This window comes from Elephantulus edwardii, unplaced genomic scaffold (assembly GCF_000299155.1).
Source record: "Elephantulus edwardii isolate Elephantulus edwardi_28Jun2011 unplaced genomic scaffold, EleEdw1.0 scaffold00037, whole genome shotgun sequence".
In the NCBI taxonomy this organism is placed as follows: Eukaryota; Metazoa; Chordata; class Mammalia; order Macroscelidea; family Macroscelididae; genus Elephantulus; species Elephantulus edwardii.
The window spans coordinates 6,695,780-6,715,820 of NW_006399787.1; the positions used below are offsets into that span (position 1 = coordinate 6,695,780).

Below are 20,041 nucleotides of genomic sequence, written 5' to 3' on the forward strand. Positions count from 1 at the left end.
AGAGTCGCCTTGGAAAAATCTGTATCGCAGAAGGTGGCTGCAGCTATGCCGGTTCGAGCAGCTGATAAACTGGCTCCTGCTCAGTACATCCGGTATGACCCGTGCTTGGAAGCCATCGTTTCGTTTAGGCTCTTTAGAATTGGGGAACTCCTAAAAGTATTTTATCCCTTACTATTCACTACTCCATCTATCAGGATGTTGCCTGTTGACCTAGTGGTGAAACTTTTTTTCTTCTTGATGTAGAGATATAATCTATATTGAAGGCTGTAGTCTTTGTCATCTGCATAATGCATGTTGTTGATGAGTCTTCCTCCGATCTTAATGCCACATTCAAAGGGTCGCCGAGACTTACAGTCAACTTAGTGGCTCCTACAAGAACATCGTAATCACAGTTATGAATGTTACTTCTTATATAACCTGAAGGCACGCAGTTCGAGGCTGCCAGCTGCTCCATGGGAGAAGAATGAGCATATCTCCTCCCGTGTGATTAACTGCCTCTGAAAACCTACCGGAGGGTCAGCTGAGGGTCGGTTCCAACTCCACAGCACTCGGCAACAACTTCTTATATAACATCTTGAAGCTTATTACTAGCTCTGTAAACATTTGAAAGTAGTCCATTTTTAAAAGATAGTTGCAGTTAAGATCTTAACTATTCTGTTTTCAAAATACATATTTTTCTTTTTGAAATTACTAATTACAGTATTGTATTAAATCACTATTTTTGTAGTCTCCATTTATATATAATAGGCAAACGAATGATATACATATATATGTATGTAGAGATTTAACTTTACATAGAGGAATAATTCACTTATGGATATTAAAGAGAAATTCACAGCAAGCAATAATAGTAATAATGCCATCTTCCTATTTTTTGTTTTATAATCTATAACTAGTCAAAAACTAACTGTGGTTATTAATTGTGTGTTGGGAATGTTGTTGTTGCTTTTGTTATGTGCCATCAAGTTGCCTGTGACTCATGGCGACCCTTTGTACAGCAGCCCTAAACCCTTCTCTATCCTGTGCCAGTCTCATTGTCTCTGACACACCTGCCTGATTACCCCAGTCACTGAATCAATCCACCTCATAGAGGGTCTTCATTTTCTGTGTTGTCCTCCACCCTCCAAAGCATGACGAAGCTTCAGAATCCTTGCCTTCAAGGAGCAGCCTGGGTTAACCCTCTCCAGAATGAACCTGTTCATTTTCTTAGTCCATGGTGTATTCAGTACTCTTCTTTAGCACCACAGCTCAAAGGCATCAGTTCTCCTTCTCCCTAGTTGGGAATGTTAAGGGACTCGTTTTTTCAGGTATTTTATAAAAGAGGGAAAGTACCTATTGGAAATACCTATTGAACTGGTTACATCTTTAGTTTATTCTGTATTCTTCAGGTACACACCATCTCAACAAGGAGTAGCTTTCAATTCTGGGGCTAAGCAGAGAGTAATTAGGATGGTGGAAATGCAGAAAGATCCAATGGAACCTCCAAGATTCAAGTAAGTAGGAAACTTCATTAGAGTGAACTAATTTTAAAAAAAGAAGTCATAGCAGTTATTTGTAATAGCCAAAAATTTTAACAGCTTAAGTGTCCATCAGTGGGTAAATAAATAATGGATGGTGTATCCATACAATGAAACACCACTGAACAATAAAAAAAGAATAAGCCGTGAACATAATTAATAATGCAGTAGCACAAGAATCTCAAAATAATTATTCTAACTGAAAGAAGCCAAACAAAAACAAATGTACCACTCTACTTACATAAATTTCAAGAAAATGCAAACCTATCATCAAATCATCATTGGCTAAGAATGAGGAATAAGAGCTAGCTTAGGACATGCAGAGACTTTTCAGAGTGATAATTGTGTGGATGTTTTCACAGATGTGTACATGTGTCAATATGATAAAATTGTACACTTTATATATGTGTAGTGAAATGTTTATCAAGTGTATTGTTAATGATGGGTCATTTTGGTTTAAAATATATTACTTTTTTAAATGACAGTACTATTATAGTGGTGGAATGGGTATGGAATATGACATAGTTAACAGTATCTGAATAATTGTTGGAGCTAAATGATAGATGAACTCTTGTGGCCTAGTGGTAAGAAACTGCTGCAGTCTCTCCCAAGTTAAGTATTTACAAAATCAGTGCTCCTGCATGCTGCATAGTATTCCATTGTGAGAATGTATCATAACTTCTCAAGCCATTCGATGGTGGTTAGACACCTGGGCCGTTTTTATGTTCTTGCGATGGTAAATAACGCTATGAACATTGGTGTACAAGTCTCCGTTTGTACCTCAGTTCTCATTTTCTCAGGGTATTTTCCAAGCCGTGGATTACCTGGGTCATATGGAATTTCTGTGTTCAGCTTTTTTGAGGAAGCACCCAACTGCTTTCCAGAGTGGTTATACCATTGTGCAATCTCCCCAACACTGTATAAGAATTCCTATGTCAACCACATCCTCTCCAACATTTAACATGCTGTTAAACTTTAAAACTGTTACATTTTGCCACTCCTACTGGAGTGAGATGGTATCTCATTGTGGTTTTGATTTGCATCTCTCTTATTGCCAGTGATTTGGAGCATTTCTTCACATGTCGTGTTGGTAGGCCATTTGAATATCTTCCTCTGTGAAGGAAAGACATCCATGTCTTTTACCCAAGGGGGGTACTTAATCGTGGGGTCACACAAGTTAATGGGTGGGTGGGGTTAGGGAAATAGGAAGGAACTGCTGTGGGGAAACAATGTATTCGAATTTTGTAAATAAACTAGTATAATTTAAAAAAAAAAAATTAAAAAAGAGAAATTGTGCTGCAATCCCGAAGGCAGACAGTTCAAATCCACCAGCTGCTCCATGGGATAAGGATGGACAGTCTCTACCTGTTCGATTACCTGCCTCTGAAAACCCCCTGGAGAGTCAGCTACGGGGTCACTTCCAACTCAACAGTGTACAACAACAAATGATAAATATGTAGTAGATTGCTGTTGTTGTTTTATGCCGTCGAGTCATAGATGACTCATAGCGACCCTATGAACGAATGGCCTGAGCACTATGTAGTAGATAGGTGTCCATTATTAGACCATCTGATTTTGTCTGCAGCTTTACATAATAAAATAATGAGGAAGGGATATTTCACATAGTATTGAAAGAAGGAAAGTAAGTAACTCTGTACTTAAATTTCAGGATTAATAAGAAAATTCCCCGGGGACCACCTTCTCCTCCAGCACCTGTCATGCATTCTCCTAGCCGAAAGGTAAGATAAGACCCTTGGTGTTGTAAAAAATCTTTTTCTCATTAACATAACCCCTGCTTCTAATAGAATAAACAAGGCCTGCTATTTCAATGCACATGAAGGGGTATTACAGGTATAGGACTGAGCACATGGGCTCATTAGGTCTTTGATTGATAATCTAAATGGATTTGTAAGGTGTGTTTCTGTTACTCTCAATAAGTTTTCAACTGAACAAAATCACATCACTTTAAATATGGAAAAATATTAGCTGTTATTTATAACTATCATTCTTTTCCGTTTTTATCTTAAAGATCCATGAAAGAAGATTTTAGCTTTGTCTATATGTTACGTATAGTATCTTGAAGAAAAGGATTTTGGATTTTTAGGTAGATTCCAAATCTAAAAATGTCTCTTTCTTTTTCAACTCAGATGACAGTGAAGGAACAGCAGGAGTGGAAAATTCCTCCTTGTATTTCAAATTGGAAAAACGCAAAGGTAAGTATTATAATACAAGGTAGTCTCTTAGTATTGTAACCTACCAGAAAGCACCCAGGAAAAACAAGTACAGCTTACACCATTAGTTGCAACCTCAGTACCTTAAATGTTTTAAAGAAGGAACGAACATCCAGTTGAAGTGAACTTTCTAAAAATCAAGATTTATGAGCATCCACATTCTGGACAGCTTTTGCTTCCCATTTAAATGTTAAATTTAAAATGAAATGAATGACTAACATCTAGCCTTTAAAATGTGGTATTGGAGAATAGTAATGAATATCCTGTGAACTGCCAAAAAAAAATCTTATCTTGGAAGAAGGCTTGAGCATCTCTGAGAGCGTGAAGATGGAGATTTGTTATTCATAGTATTGCTGAGTTAGTCAACTCAGTGACACTTTAACAATGAACAGCAACTAAATAATTCTTTAGTATGGTTCCCCTTGACTTGCTTCTTGTGCAGCTTTTAAATCACTAGCTAGGCTAACTAAAAACCGTATGCACCTGTCACAACTTTGATGCAATTCTTTAAAAAAAAAAAAGGGATCTGATCTTATCCGTAACCTGGTAGCTTCCTATAAAAGAAATATTAGTATACCAGACACAGTTTATAATTTCTGAAGTGACTGTATGACATAGATTAAATGGTTGGGTATATTCAGTGCCTTAATTTTTCTGTTTATAATATTGCAGGCTTGTGCTATTTAAATCCTTTATATTTCTGTTAATCAGTAAAGCTCCGGGTTACTGTTAAGAATCTTGAGAATGATGAAAGATGCATTTTCTCTCTACTCTCTTCCCCAGTTGATATTTCATAATTGTATTTTTGGTGGGAGAAGAAAGCCTCTTTAACTCATGGATTAAATATAAATTGTTCTATAGAGAAGTTATATAATCATCCTAAAAATGAAAAGAATCGTTGTATAGAATTGTACTTTGAGTTGATTCTTTTACACTTGTATATTTTAGGTATAAAAACGATAGACTAGAGAAGTCAACATTTGGGAATTAGAAATATGGACAAAAAAATCTAATTATGTTACATGATTTGCAAGTATATATGGCTTAAGATGTTGAAATAGTGTGAAAAATTAGAGAACATAGGATATCGGTTTTCTAACCAACATCATTTTTCATTCATTTACTAAAACCTAAAAGATCCTCAGATTTTAAGTCATTAAATCACGGCAGCATATAAGACCACTTATAAACTGAAGCTGATTTTGTTACCCCTCTTAATTGTTTATTGAGGGTGCAGCCATTTGTTAATGATTTACTTTTCTTACCAAGCACTGTCCAGTCCTGGACCATCCCCACGGTTTGAGCTGTGTTTTAGCAGCCCTTTATCCATCCATCTCATTAAATGTCTTTCTCTTTTTCACTGACCTGCTACTTTACAAGGCATGATGTCTTCGCCAGGGATCCCCAGAGTACGTGAAACACAGTCTCGCTGTCCTCACTTCTCAGGAGTTTTCTGGCTGTGCTTCCTTGAGGACAGAAGTCTTTTGTTCTTTGGACAGTCCGGGGTATATATTTGGTTTTCCCGACCATCACCACAATTCAGATACTTCAATTCTTCTTTGGTCATCCTATTTAATGTTCAGCTTTTGCACTTATACAAGGTGACTGAAAATCGTTGGCTTGGCTCAGGCACACTTAGTCCTAAAAGTGACATCTTTTGCTTGATAACACTTTAAATAGGTCTTTTGTGGCAGATTTATTGAAAGTAAATCTGATTTACCTTGAGTCATTTGATTTCTTGACTTCTGCTCCCATGGACCTTGATTGTGGATCCAAATAATAAAGAAACCCTTCACTGTTTTAATATTTTCTCCATTTAGCATTGTTGTTACATAATTGGAAAGAGAGTAAAAAGAACCTTAACAAAGTTGAAATAATTGCATAGTCCGTTTTCATGAATGTTTTGTAGCTGTTTTTGTAACTGGTGTTTTTTCACACTAGGGTTATACCATTCCATTAGATAAACGTCTGGCTGCTGATGGAAGAGGACTGCAGACAGTTCACATAAATGAAAATTTTGCGAAACTGGCCGAAGCCCTCTATATTGCTGACCGGAAGGTTGGTCTGTTGTTTAGGTTTCTGATGCTCTCGATCACTGTAAACCTGCTCTTGGTTACTTCTCATTTAGCTACAAAGACCCTAACCTGTGGTACATGTGCCGCAGATGACAATTGCTAGGTGCAATCTGTGCAGCCTCAGCTTTTGTAGACGTGACGTCATTGGTGACCCAGCTCCCTCCTGGTATTGAAAGGCCAATGGCGTTCTACCAGGGTTGCTAACTGCTGCTCTAGAGTTCGTGACTCGACTCTACTTTCAATGTAAATGTCAACCTCCTGGGGCAATAACAAGGAAACATACTGCTAATTTTCATGCTACAGAAAACAGCATTAATAATACTGGCTATCTCTTGTTGCTAAGGTGTTAAATATTATGGAATTAATTTGCTTGTTACCCTGAAGTTCACGTATGTCATGGCATGTTTATACATAAAAAAATAATGAAACTTACTTCAAGCAGATGTAGACATGAAGGTTTTTTCCTTGAATTAATTTGTTTAGTTTTAAAAAATGTTACCAGTCAGCATCAGTATTATTGACATTAAAAATTGTTTTATTGCAGTCTTGGTTGGGTTTTTTTAGATTGTTTCTGAGGAAGCATTAGTGAATCACTAACTTTTAGGATTGATTGGATGCATTAGTCTTAACCACTGAAACATTTCCCATAGTGAAAAAGCCATTTGTAATGTCTTCTTGGCAGGATGTCTTCATGGACAGGGATCTTTGCTTTAATCAGCAATAACAAATCTGAACTCTGCATAACTAAAACATTAAGCCAAACTCAAGTCAGGGAGTTAGATGCCAGCTGTAAATATTTTTTATAAGATAGTGTCCTATTGAACATTTTCTTTGTCTGACAGGCTCGGGAAGCTGTGGAAATGCGTGCCCAAGTAGAGAGAAAGATGGCTCAGAAAGAAAAGGAAAAGCATGAAGAGAAACTTCGAGAAATGGCCCAGAAAGCCAGGGAGAGGAGAGCTGGGATCAAAACCCATGTGGAGAAAGGTTTGCCTTTCTTATTATTACTCAATTGAATTTCTTCTGTAAATACATATACATCATTTTAGAGTATCTTTATTATTTTTCATTTTAGAAGAAAATAGTGATTAAATTCTGGTATTTCAGAAATTAAACCCACTGCATTACTTCTGCTTTAACTTTATTAGCAACTGGTGGATTTGAACCACTTCACTTGCCTTTGTGTTGGCAGCCGTCCAAAGCTAAAGTAACCAGAGCTTCCACCAATTTTTTTGTTGTTGTTTACTGTCAAGTCTCAATCAACCTGTAGTGGGTTTTCAGACGTATGAGAGGAAATTGCCCATATGCCCACGCAGCATCTGGTAGATTTGAATCCCATGCCTATGGTATTGCAATGCAACTTTTACCACTAGGCCACCATAGCTCCCTTACGGTGTATTAGAAAGTAATAATCACAAGTGTGGGGAAATGAGGCAGAGGAATCGGATAAAGGTAACACAGAGGATGATCAAAATACAGATGGTAATGTCAACACAGAAACAGAGACTTGAAAGAATTAAAACACATGACACGTGATCTTTGTGGATGTATGAGAGAAGGGAATCCCAAACAGATGGACAGGAAATGCAAAGTAATGGAATTAGGAACATGGCTAGTGTGATCTAGAAAGAACAGGGAAGGTCAGTGTGGCTGGAGTGGCATGAGGAAGCAGGAGACTTAATACGAGGTGTCAGAGTGGGAAGAGCTGGTGGGTGGCAGGAGTAGTGGCCATAAAATGTGTGGTCTCAGCCATTTTAAAAACTTCACTTTTATTCCAAATGACAAGGAAAACAACTGAAGAGGTTTGAGTAGATTATCATTAACGTATTTTCAAAGGCCCACTCTTTTCAAAGGCTCACTGGAGCTACTGTAATAAAAATCGCAGCAGGGAAACCATTTGAATGTGCTCCAGTAATCCACATGCCAGTTGACAGCAAGAGTCTGGTTAGATTCTGGGATGTATTTTGGAGGGGGAACTGACAACTTGCTTATTGATTAGGTAGAGATATGAAGGGGGGAAAAGAGGGAGAGATAACTCCAGAATTTTTGCCCTGAGCAATTGGAAGAATTGCCATTTACTACTGAAGAAAGACTAGGGAGTTCAGTCTTGGAAGGGAAAGATGAGCTTAGATATGGACTGAATTGTTATGGTGGAATTGTCAAGCCAATTGATTATAAACATCTAGAGATTAGCCACAGAAAGTAAGTATAAATTAGTGACTTAATGACGCAAGATACAAACATCTAGCTGTTGTACACCTCCTGCCACCAGAACCAAGATTTGAGTCTGGAGGATATCATCAGTGCTCTTGGTCTTAAGCACTACTTGACCGACCAAGTATCTCCTCAGACAGGAAATGAACATGGACATAAACATAGGCAGTAAAGGGGCAACCAGTTCACAGAGACCTCAAGCAGTAATTATTCAGTAAAAATAGTCTTTTAAATAGAAGAGTGGGCTTGCATCCATTTCTTTTTTCCCCTGAGACTTCATAGGAGAATTTCAAACATATGGAAAAGTTGAAAGAATTGTGTGGCTTACGTGTCTTCTTACCATCTATATTCCACAATTTCCATTTCCTAGTTTGCTAAATTTTAAAATTTTCTTTATTACACATCTATCCACTGTTCAGTACAACTTATCTGCGATATTTTTCATAGTAAATTGAGGTCATCCATATGTTTTAACCTCTTACTACTTCAAAAATATAGAATTCGCATTCCAAAATTAATGATAGTGAATTTTAACCAATGGCAAGTAAATAATGTTTTTAAAGGCTATATGCAACCACAAAAAAGGAGTTTATGGTGTTTTCTAGTTAAAAGATGGCTCTCTCATTTGAAAGTAGTATTGCATAACATAGTATTTAAGTGATTTTCAAATGTTTGCATGCAGAGGATGGGGAGGCTCGTGAAAGAGATGAAATTCGGCATGATAGGAGGAAAGAGAGGCAGCATGATCGCAATCTGTCCAGGGCGGCTCCTGAAAAGAGGTAGGTGCTTCTTGAAATAAATAGGAAGTGTTTTTCATGTGCCTTTCCTCTTGACTCTCAGTCCACTTCTCTTGAGCTTACTTAATAAAAAATGAGGTCTTTCTTGCATTTAACCATTTTGTCATACAAGAAAAACTGCCTATCACTGCAAGTAATTTTTTCTTCCATCACCTTATAGAGCCAGAAGGTGTGCATCATGTTTGTGAAGAGAAGCAGTGGATAGGAATTTTCTTTCTGGCATTCTTTTCCTACTTGATATGAAAAGACATTTATTATATACCAATTCCTCTAGACAGAAAATAAGCTGCCGCAGTTACTTAAAAGACTCTTTTCCTATGCAGAGTACTGAGTACAACTGAGGAAAAGGGCAAGTTTTTAAATTATTCCTTCCTTATGAGCAGTCCATCAAATGTACAAAGCACTGTATACAGGCTTGTATAGAACCAACCAAACACCACCTATATGGAGACATAAAAGTGCTAGGCAATCTGTTTGCCCAAAGACATGAGAACATGAGATTGCTCAATGTTTGAGGAGCTCTGAGGGCAATTCTAGGTGAGAAGAATTAAATGCAGATAGGAAACATTTTCTTCACAGACGGTACTTTTCCCTGCTTGAATCATCCTGAGCTGATAGTCTGGTTTTTTTTACCTAAGTCTTAAGCATGAAGAGACCCCTCTTGGTATTTGTTGTTTTGATGCGTATGTTTCATCCACCTGGCTAAGTGAAGGCAGAAATGATTTCATATACATGACACTTTGAAATCCTCAAAATTATGAAACTTAAAGTTGCTCTGTGGATAAATTGGGACTTTAAAACCCCTAGTGGTTGTGAAACTTGATAACATAAGAGAAAAACCATAAACTTGTGATTAATGAAAATCATGTTCTAAGACTTGATCTTAACCGTGATGTAAGTAATGACTACTACTATGGTTTCATTAAATCTCTAGTAGGATAAGATTATTACAGTTAAGTGAAAGAAATGGCTTGTGGAAGAGCTGATGACACACCAAGTTTGTATCTAGTTTCCCTATACCATCATAGAATAGCAGATGTAAACTATAGCAATTTCCTGTATTCGCATACATTGTTATTGCTTGTATTAGAGAATGCCATGACCAGAATGAATCTTAGCTGTTCTTTTGAGCTAACAGGAAGCCAGACTGTAAACCATGTATTTCCCAATACCGTGTATCTGAGATGTGTGAGGGCTGCCAGCCTGATTATGCATTAACAGGGCATGCATGTTTGCAAGACATGAACATGACATACTCATTTCCTTTGCTTCCAAGATTGGTTGTATTTAAATTAAAATATTCAGCATGTCAGCAAAGAGTTTTCAGTCAGTGATTTTGTGTTTCAAAACAGATCAAAATTGCAGAGAAATGAAAATCGAGATATCAGTGAAGTCATTGCTCTGGGTGTACCCAATCCTCGGACCTCCAGTGAAGTTCAGTATGACCAGAGGCTCTTCAACCAAACCAAGGTACAAAGTGTTAGGAACCTGATATAAATGAGCCCTTAAGGAGCAGAGTGCAGTGTTTCATATGAATGTAAGCAGACTGAACCAACAGGAAAGCCTACCATTTACATTTTATTTAATGAGATTTCTTTTTCCACAGGGTATGGACAGTGGTTTTGCAGGTGGAGAAGATGAAATTTATAATGTTTATGATCAAGCCTGGAGAGGTGGCAAAGATATGGCCCAGAGTATTTACAGGCCCAGCAAAAATTTGGACAAGGATATGTATGGTGATGACCTTGAAGCCAGAATCAAAACCAACAGGTACCAACCCAGGCAACTCAGTTTCCAAGTTTACATCAGTGAAAACAAGGTGGTTGGTTCATAGTGCTTTCTCTTTCTCCCTAGGTTTGTTCCTGATAAGGAGTTTTCTGGCTCAGACCGCAGGCAGAGAGGCCGAGAAGGACCTGTTCAATTTGAAGAAGATCCTTTTGGTTTGGACAAATTTTTGGAAGAGGCTAAACAGCACGGTGGTTCTAAAAGACCCTCGGATAGCAGCCATCCCAAGGAACATGAACACGAAGGCAAGAAGAGGAGGAAGGAGTAGGAGGACCTCTTCCCAGAGTGAAGGAACTATGACCGTAATCCTGGAACAAGGCTGAGGGTGGGATACTTTGTAAATGGTCAGGATAAAAACCAAATCTGGGTGTCAGATCCCAGCACTACTTTTTATTATAGGAAAAAGGATGTAAAAAATCTACTTTGAACTATTTTGGTTTAAAAAGAGTGGGTTGTTCTCCCACCTTTTCAGCTTTGCCCAGCACTTGTACGTAAGACCACTCCCTCTTGTGTTATACCAGTAGTTTGGGCTTAATCTACTGTAAAATAGACTCCTCATCAAATAACCCCAACCACAGTGAGCAGGCAGGAGGTCACACCACTTTGGAGTTGTCCCGCCTAGCAATAAGGACCCTCTGCCTCTGTTGGGCCAGTTTAGCTTGGAGTGGGGAAAGTAAGCTCTTGCTTGCTACAGCATTTGTTTAAAAATAAAAACACTTAGAACAATGTTTTAGTTAATGTCTGTTTTATCTAATATGGATTAATATACTTAAAAATCTTTCTCTTCATCAGATGTTTGATTCTCTTGTAAAACTTTGGGTCTTTGAGCTAGAACGTGGATCTGGAGGGGGGAGAAAAATCAAATAAGTACTATAAGGAAAGGCAGAATCTACAGAAACATTAGAACTGAAACCACCACTTAAAGGTTGCCCATGTAACAAGATTGTTGTTGAGTACCATGGAGTCAGAACCGCCTCATAGCTGACCTTCCAGCAGGTTTTCATAGGCAGTTAATCATACGGGAGGAGACTGCCTATCTTTCTCCCACAGAGCAGCTGGTCAATTCACACCATGTGCCTTTGGATTGGCAATGCAGTTCTTTACCACTAGGCCACCACCACCAAGAACTCCAGCACATACCTTTCATAAGGCTGCCTAAGGGTCATGTAAAAAGTGATTCAACACTAAACCCACTGCTTTCAAGTCAGTTCAGTGCATGGTGACTGCAGGACAAAGCTGAACCATGGCTGTAAACTCGTAACAGCTACCTCTTTCTCTTGCAATCTTTCACTTAGTAACCAAGCACAAAGTAAGGCCAGTAGGGCTCATTTTCAAGGTCACACATTGAAGTCAAGATCTCAACCTCACTTTAAAGTAGGCTGCTCTTCCCATTGTTCCCAATATCCTCGCTAGCCACTAGGGAAATCTGGTGGCCTAGTGGTTAAGAAGCTGCACTGTAATCCAAATGCACATGGTTCAAATGCACCAGCTGCTCCATGGAAGGACGGGCAATCTCCTGTGTGATTTACTGCCTCTGAAAACCTGCTGACGGGACGGTTCTGACTAGACAGCACAGAAGACAGGCTAGCCGCTAAAGGGTCTTTCCAAACAAGGAGATGGGTAGGTACCATCCAAGTTATTATGACTCACAGGAACCCTATGAGTGACAGATGAAGACCTTGCCCATCTGGGCCGTCTCACCATCCCGGCCATACTCAAGTCCACTGTTGCTGTCCCTGCATCAAATCCATCTTTAAGGCCCTCTTCTATCGCTACCATTTTGAAACTAATATTAAGGACGCTTCAACCACTAATCTCCCCCAAGACCCTATCATTCCACACTGCCCGTCTATTCAGTTAGTGTGCAGAAAGCTCCTTATCTATAACAAGTCTTACTTTTACTCCATCGATAATATGATTTTTCTGTTGCAGGGCATTCTGAAGTTCTTCTTCTGAAGAAAACAGAATCCAACCCATACCTCTGTGAAAGCCGGTGTCTCTGTCCTAAAAATTCAAAAAGATTAATCATGAACTTGAGAATTCCCATGAGTTCCAAATAAAATTTTGCATTGCCACATAGGAATATAGCTATCTTAAACATGAATCACCTTGATTGACCTCACATTTTATCCAAGGTTTAGGTCATACTTAAAAGTTAACATTTCATCCCAGAGGCGCACGGTTCAAATCCACCAGATGCTCTGCCGGGGAAGGAGGGACAATCTCCTCCTGTACCAGTCAGATCTGATTTGACGGTATACTCACACAAAAATAATAAAAAAAAACCCAAACATTGCCTCTCACCTCTACTGATACTGAAGACATAAAAAAAGGGGGCAAGGAATTTTCTATATCGTCATGGATATAAACAGCAACAGTAATAAAAGGATTTTTTTAGAAGGGAAAAATTACTTTTCCTTTATTTAAACAAACTGAAAAATCAAACCTCGTGGCATTTTAATTCTCTCCGAGGCCAAACACGATTGCCAACCCCTCCCCCTTTTATCAACATCAAGTTCCTAATGAGAGAAAGGATAAAATACTATCTTAACTGAATTCTAGACTTAAAGTTAATGGAAACAACTAGTCACTTCTCCTTATGAAAAAAGCAGGGTGCTTGTTCATGCAGCTATACATAAGCACATGTGGAACTAAGGATCTAGTGTGTTTGACATAATTCCTATCCTCTGCTGTTTAAAAGAGTCAAGATGTCTATCATGGAGATGATAATTGGGTCCTGTCAATCTTATTACAAAGTTATATTGTGCTTGCAAAAAAAAAAAGGTATGAGAAGCTACCCATACTTCAAAAGTAATTTTGTATTAATTAACCTTAATACTTCCAAAGGTTATGTCAAAGAATATTTTCTGATGTGCAAATGATTCACTTTTCTCCTAAAATTCTGCAATTCTTAAACCATTTCCACACGCAGACATTACAGTTTTTTTGTGTGTTGAAACTTGGTGTTAGGTACTGTCAAGTTGACTCATAACGACCCTACGAACAACAGATCAGAACCCTGCCTAACTGGTGCCATCCTCACACTTGCCGACACATTAGAGCCCGTTGCAGCAGTAACCGTGTCAATCCACCTGATCGAGGGTCTTCCTCTTCTTTGCCGACCCGCTACCTTTCTAAACATCATGTCCTTTCTCAAAGGAATCCACAGTATGTCGGGCAAAGTCTTATCATATCTGCCTCCAAAGAGCACTCTGGTTGCACCCTGTGTAAAACATACTTGTTCTCTTAGCAGGCCATGGGATGTTCAGTACTCTGTAGTACCACAGCTCAAACGCATCAATAATTCTGTCATCCTTATTCGTTGTCTAGCTCTCAGATGCATAGCAAGTGAGCAGAAAGACCATGGCCTGACTCAAACGCACCTTAGTCCTCAAACTGACATCATTACTCCTCAATAATTTGGAGAGTCCCTAAATGTAGACTTTTCCCAGTACAAAGTGTATCCTGATTTCCTGACTACTGGTACCAAGGGTGTTAACTATGGATCCAACTTGAGATTATGTAACCATGATAGGAATTCGAATTTCGAATTTTAGTACAATTAATTTTGCTAACTAGAAATTAATTTCGTTAGATTTTATTATATAAAAAATCATCCTTTTGTGTTAACTTCAGATCCTAAATTATCTCTACATCTAGGAAGAGAAAAGAAACTAAGGAAACACTTGTCTTGCAGCTTTTATTAAACTTCTTGAATGCTTTTCACATGTATGCCTCATTCTTTCAATCCATTCTATAAAATTCTACTTTATAAATGAACATTTTGGGTTCTTTTTAAGTTACTTGGAATCAAACAGTGTTGCTGTGAACACTCTTACCTAATGCACTTCATAAGGATAAATTCCTAGAAATGTAATGGCTAGGTGAAAACAAATGCAAATTTTTAATTTTCATAGATCTTGCCAAACAACTTTTCAGAACTGTAGGTACCAATTAAACTCAATTAATTTGAGTGCCTGCCTCCCTTACATTGTCACCAGCACTAGGTATGAATAATCTTTTGGAATTTTTAAAGTAACACGTTAAACTATGAGTTTAAGTCACTTTACCTTGGTATTTTCCACATTTTTCAGTGCCAAGAGGAAAAGTAGGTGTCCATCAGTGAAGTGTGTAAAAACTACTCCCCGTAGAGCCATCATAGAGAACCCATAGATCCTAGTAATTCTAGAAACCCATGTGGGAATATGGGATAAAGCAAATGTACACACTGGCTTCTAATGCTTGTAAGAAAGCAAAGCAAATTTAATGAATATAGCCCTGCCCTTGATAAGTACCAAAAAAATAAAATCACCACTTCTAAAATGGCACTCATCTTAAGGCAAAATACAGTCTCTAAACCCGAAGATCCTTACTAGGGCACTAAAGTGGGCAGAATCCTAAAACAGCCCCACACTTTTCCATGTTCCACTTCTGTATAATAACGTGCTTCTACACAATACAATGTCGTTCAGGTTATATGGCAAAAATTGAAGAATGTCATCATTACATATCCTAAAAAAGCAATTTAGCTAGTTGGAGAGATACTCCCTTACTGGCTTTAAAGGCAAGATGCCATGTTATGAGAGCCTATGGAGAAGCCAGCTGGCAAGGAAATGTAGGGGATAGCTAGAAGCTGAGAACAGCCCCTACTCAACAGAAGACCCACAAGAAAACATCCAACTCTGGCCAAACTGCTACCAGAGAGAGCCTGGAAGTCCATCTTGCCCCAGCAGAGCCTCTGCTGACTTTGAACTGCATATAGAACATGCTATGAGACCCTGAACAGAGGACCCAGATAACAACCTAGAAGATAGACTTGATGGATGTGAGCAGTTTGGAGCTTTTACACTTGTGGTTTAAAAAACAATTAAAAAACCAGCACAAACATACATGATTCTTACTAACATCATGATAATTATTAACACTAAGCTTTTTTTTATTATTTAATTAGTACCAACTACACTTTTATGAATAAGGGCTTTGAACAGCCTCACCCCCATTGTTAAGATAAATAGATACATTTTAGTTTTAAAAAAATTTCCAAAGATGAGAACGTTAAAAAACTAACTACTCACAAAAGGTAGAGTGCACTTCCGTACATGACCAAACTGTGCAAAGTGTTCTCTCAGCTCACCTGAATGGAAGGGTGGGGAAGAGAAAACAAAGAGATGGTTAGTCTGTAGGCAGTTCTGGTGACCTAGTGTTAAGGAGCTGAGCGGCCAACCGACTGGCACAGAGTCGGCAGCTACCAGCTGCTCCACGGGAGAGGGATGAGCAATCTCCTCCCCTGCGATTTACTGCCTCTGGAAATCCACCGGAGGGTCCAACATGGGTTGCTTCTGACTCAATGGTACCCAACAATAAGGGGTTTTGTATTCTGCATCCTAGATGCAGGCAGAATTCGAAAGGAGTCCTTTGAGTTCCGGAATGTCTGAACAGAAGTAATTCTACATATCCTTGGAGCCTTAATATTTAGAAGACAAGGCATTGACTAGGCAGTCTGGGTGGTACTGAGTAACCCTAAGGTGCTCAGAGGGGCCAAGGAAGAAAAGCCTGGTGATCTTCTCCTGAAAGGTCACAACCTTGAAACACCCAATGGAGAAGTTCTACTCTGTACACACAGGGTCCCCATGAGTGAGAATCAACTCAGCAGCAAATAACAATATGGCCCTGGCTGTATCTGATGGCCTAAGGGTAAGAGGTTGTGCTGTAATTCCAAAGGCACACCATTCGAAACTACCAGCTGCTTTGCGGAAGAGAGGTAATCTCCTCCCAAGTGATTAACTGCCTCTGAAAACCTGCTGAAGGGTCAACTACGGGTTGGTTCCAACTTGACCGTGCACAACATGTGCTACCTGTGTGGATTATAATCCCTCTGTGAGAAAAATAACGGTCTCCAAATTTACAAATGAGCTTTCCAAATAAAATACCAACTTAATTCAAGAGCACTTGAATTAAGACTCCTGGTACCCAACAACATTCTCATCCAGAAAGAAGCAGAATACTGCACATGCTCTGTGACAGCGATTCCTATGAAAGACGGAGCAAATTCAGGAAACAGTGTGAGGTAAAGACACCGCAGCAGTGGCAGCAGATACAGAGAGAGCAGAGTACCAAGACTGCTGTGAGAGAGTCGAGCTGGGTCTTGAGACCTGTGGAGGTAGAAGGGAGTCCAGGCCTTGGCGAGTGGCACATAATTGGCAGAACTAAGAGCTCTGTAAGATTTGCAAAAGCAAGTCAGTGGCTAAGGAGGGAGGCCTGCCAGCAAGCACACTTGAAAAAAGGTTATCCTGACGGAAGAAGTCTATCTTTCGTGTTCCTGGCCTGAATTGTCATCTGTTACTTTCCTATTAAGTTGTGTGTGGTCACTGCAACGAGTCAAACCTAATAGCAGAGCAGTGAGAGCTATGGAGGTACAGTAGTGCTGGAAATATTTAGAGTGCAGAGAATGAGGGGCATGTCTGACTTTACAGGAACTGCAGAGAGCAGACATTCTTCCTCTTCGTCAGAATCAGCTGCACAGCCGTGGGTTACAAAAACTTTTTTTTTAATTTTTATTTTTATTGTGTGTGTACAATCAAATCAGATCTGACTGGTACAGGAGGGAAATTTTCCCTCCTTCTCCGGCAGAGCATCTGGTGGATTTGAACCGTGTACCTCTGGGAATGCAGTACAGCTTCTTGCCACTAGGCCACCAGAGCTCCCCTAGGTTACAAAAACTTTTGATTGTTATGAATCAGGGTGAAGTCTCTCTCAGGGAGGAGTGATAGGGAATGGCAAAGGACACACCGACAAAGGAGATTAATCAGAACTGACTTTGACAAGCACTGTGGCAATTGGACAATTAAAACAGACATTCAGAGATGGCGGGGAAGAACAAACTGGGGAGGAGGGTGGAGAGAATGGTGCAGGAATGAAGGAGTGAAAGCCCAGAATCCCTGTGAGTGTTCACTGAAACTAATAAAATTTAATAATAAAAAAAAACCTTTTGATTGAGCTTAATTTCCCATCACACGTTGTTTGTTGTTGGTAGATGCCATCTACCATGCTTGCAACTCATGGCAACCTATGTACAACAGCTCCAAAATGTGCTCTATCCTGTGCCAACTTTACTGTCTTTGACACATCTGGCCCCAGTCACTGTATCAGTCCACCTCATTGAAGGTCTCCCTCTCTTCGTCCTCCCACCCTTCCAAGTATGACATCCCTCTCCAAGGACTTGTCATTCCTTACAATATTCCCAAAGTATGTCAGACGAAGCTTCAGAATCCTTGCCTCCAAGGAGCAACCTGGCTTCACCCTCTCTCGGATGAACCTGTTTGTTCCTGGCAGTCCATGGTATATTCAACACTCTTCTCCAGCACCACATTAAGATGAGACAAACACTATACCCCTACTTTTCACTCTTGTAACACAAAAACCAAATGTGTTGAAGCATTATTGTTATATATTCTGGTAAGAAAATAGAAAAACCTCATCTCAAAACTGCAGATGATAAAAAGCAACATTAGTGAGACATCAGTAGTCATTCTCCCACCCCTTTAACTCTAACCTAGGTCTTTACCATGAGCTTCACTTTTGTCATATTCATGAAAATAACTATCTAGCACAAGTTTAACCAGTTTAGATAGAAATTCATTTATCTTCTCAACAATCCTTCATTTGAGGTAGGTATGACTATCTCCATTTTACAGATGACAAAACTGAGGCCTAAGGGTGAGCCCTTTTCCCAAAGTCTATGAAAGCAAATGACTGTGGTAGGCAAAGGGAGCTCTAGTGGCCTCGTTCATAGGGAACTGAGCTGCTAACACAATGGCCGAGCATCTCTGAATCCACCACAGCTCCATGATGAGCAATCTCCTCCCATTTGATTCACAGCCCAGTGGAGGGTAAGCAATGAATCAAGTCTCAATGTCTGATTGTCAGCAAATCTGCTCCCAAGAATCTCTTTCAAGAGTGAAAGAGCAAGGATGTCAATTTCCATTGCTTTAGATGTACATGAATGTTGGATAATAAATAAAGGAGATGGAACGAAAATGGATACTTTTGAACTGTGATGTTGTCAACTACAGAATATATTGTAGACTACCAAAAGAACAAGCATCTGTCTCAGCAGTTGTTCCACCACATCACTCCTTAAATGCAAGGATGGGAGACTCCTATACTTTGGGTCTATTACCAGGAGGGGCTAGTTCTTAGAGAAGTACATCGTGCTTTCGAAAAGTAAAGGGTCGGCCAAGGAAAGGAAGTCTTTCAATTAGATGGCATGGCGCAATTTCAGCAAATGTTGTGAAGATGGTACAGGATCCACCAGGGTTTCATTCTGCTGTACAATGATGTGGCAACCAACAGTAGTCAAGTTATAGAGAGCTAGAAAGAAACCTGGCTGGGATTCTAATCCACGAAGTCATTTCCCACCACTGAGTCATAATAATATACAGTCTCTCTGTCCAATTGCTTGGCCAAGACCTCGAAGGCTTCTCAAACTCAACATCCAACTTTACTGCACACATTCCAACCACACAACTCACCCATGCTAAAAACCCACAAGTCGTTCCTCCCTTCCCTTTATTCAATACTCTTGCACAACTGCTGCCATCAAGAAGCACTCTTGATTTTGTTTTGTAGGTAATGTGTGGCTCGCCAGACACATTTTCTTCCTTTTTTTTTTTTTTTTTAAGAGGTCCCTTGTGCTTTATTGAGTGAGAAAAGCCCCCTGGGCCCCCATCTTAGCGTTACTGTGGGTGCTGGGTCCAGACACCTTTTCATCCTTTCTACCACTACTCGTTGGGGTCCTCATTTGCAAACTAAAATATTTAAGCTTGAATTTGGGGCGGACTTCCTTGCCTACAATCTTGCCATCACAATTCTAACTGTATTCCACGCTGCACTGGGAAAAAAATCATAATAAAAAAACTACTGTTCGGGCAATTCTGACTCATGGTGCATCCACGTGTCTATGGTGAACAAGATTGGTTTTCAATGCTATTTTTGGGGAAGCTTATCTCTCGACTCCAGATACGGAGAGGCCCTCGTCTTTAGTTAACAAAATCGTTCACATCACCCTGTACACTTGAAAATAAAATGCCTCTTAAACCTTAAGTATGAAAGTTGCCAACAGGTCCACAAATTCATGCCTCCAAATATCCCTTAACTCAGTTCAGTAGACCGCAAACAAAATTTTTTGCCCATCAATTCGCTCCGGTGCACGTTCCTAGTGCAGCCCCCACGCTGACCTTACAATTTCGCAGAAATCAGAGCTTTTGAGACCCATGTGCACCTCAAAGCCCTGCCCATCCCATCTTTCCATCACTCACTCACGGACGCGGTCCAGGGGATTTTTCGGACAAAGGCCACGGGTCGCCTAATGTTCGTTCGTAGGGCCATGGCGCTCCTCATCGCCGAAGCCGCCATCTTCACCTCAA

The 20,041-nt window shown here is 39.6% G+C and overlaps 2 protein-coding genes across 2 annotated transcripts in view; one reads left to right on the plus strand and one right to left on the minus strand.

Moving 5' to 3' along the window:
• Positions 1-11,338, plus strand: part of SNW1 (SNW domain containing 1) — a 45,850-nt gene extending 34,512 nt beyond the window's left edge. Inside the window, exons 6-14 of the mRNA XM_006884643.1 lie at positions 1,389-1,493; positions 3,187-3,256; positions 3,665-3,730; positions 5,690-5,806; positions 6,666-6,807; positions 8,717-8,813; positions 10,184-10,301; positions 10,438-10,601; positions 10,686-11,338. Of these exons, the coding sequence (XP_006884705.1) occupies positions 1,389-1,493; positions 3,187-3,256; positions 3,665-3,730; positions 5,690-5,806; positions 6,666-6,807; positions 8,717-8,813; positions 10,184-10,301; positions 10,438-10,601; positions 10,686-10,884 (1,078 nt within the window). The 3' untranslated portion in view covers positions 10,885-11,338. The remainder of the gene's footprint in view (positions 1-1,388; positions 1,494-3,186; positions 3,257-3,664; positions 3,731-5,689; positions 5,807-6,665; positions 6,808-8,716; positions 8,814-10,183; positions 10,302-10,437; positions 10,602-10,685) is intronic.
• Positions 11,339-11,385: 47 nt separating this feature from the next.
• On the minus strand, positions 11,386-20,030 carry SLIRP (SRA stem-loop interacting RNA binding protein). Its single transcript, XM_006884644.1, has 4 exons — positions 19,934-20,030; positions 15,692-15,750; positions 12,513-12,620; positions 11,386-11,457 (listed from the first exon to the last, which is right to left on the minus strand). Exons 1-4 carry the CDS (start codon positions 20,028-20,030, stop codon positions 11,386-11,388), a joined length of 336 nt encoding a protein of 111 aa, XP_006884706.1.
• Between the last annotated feature and the right edge of the window lie 11 nt (positions 20,031-20,041).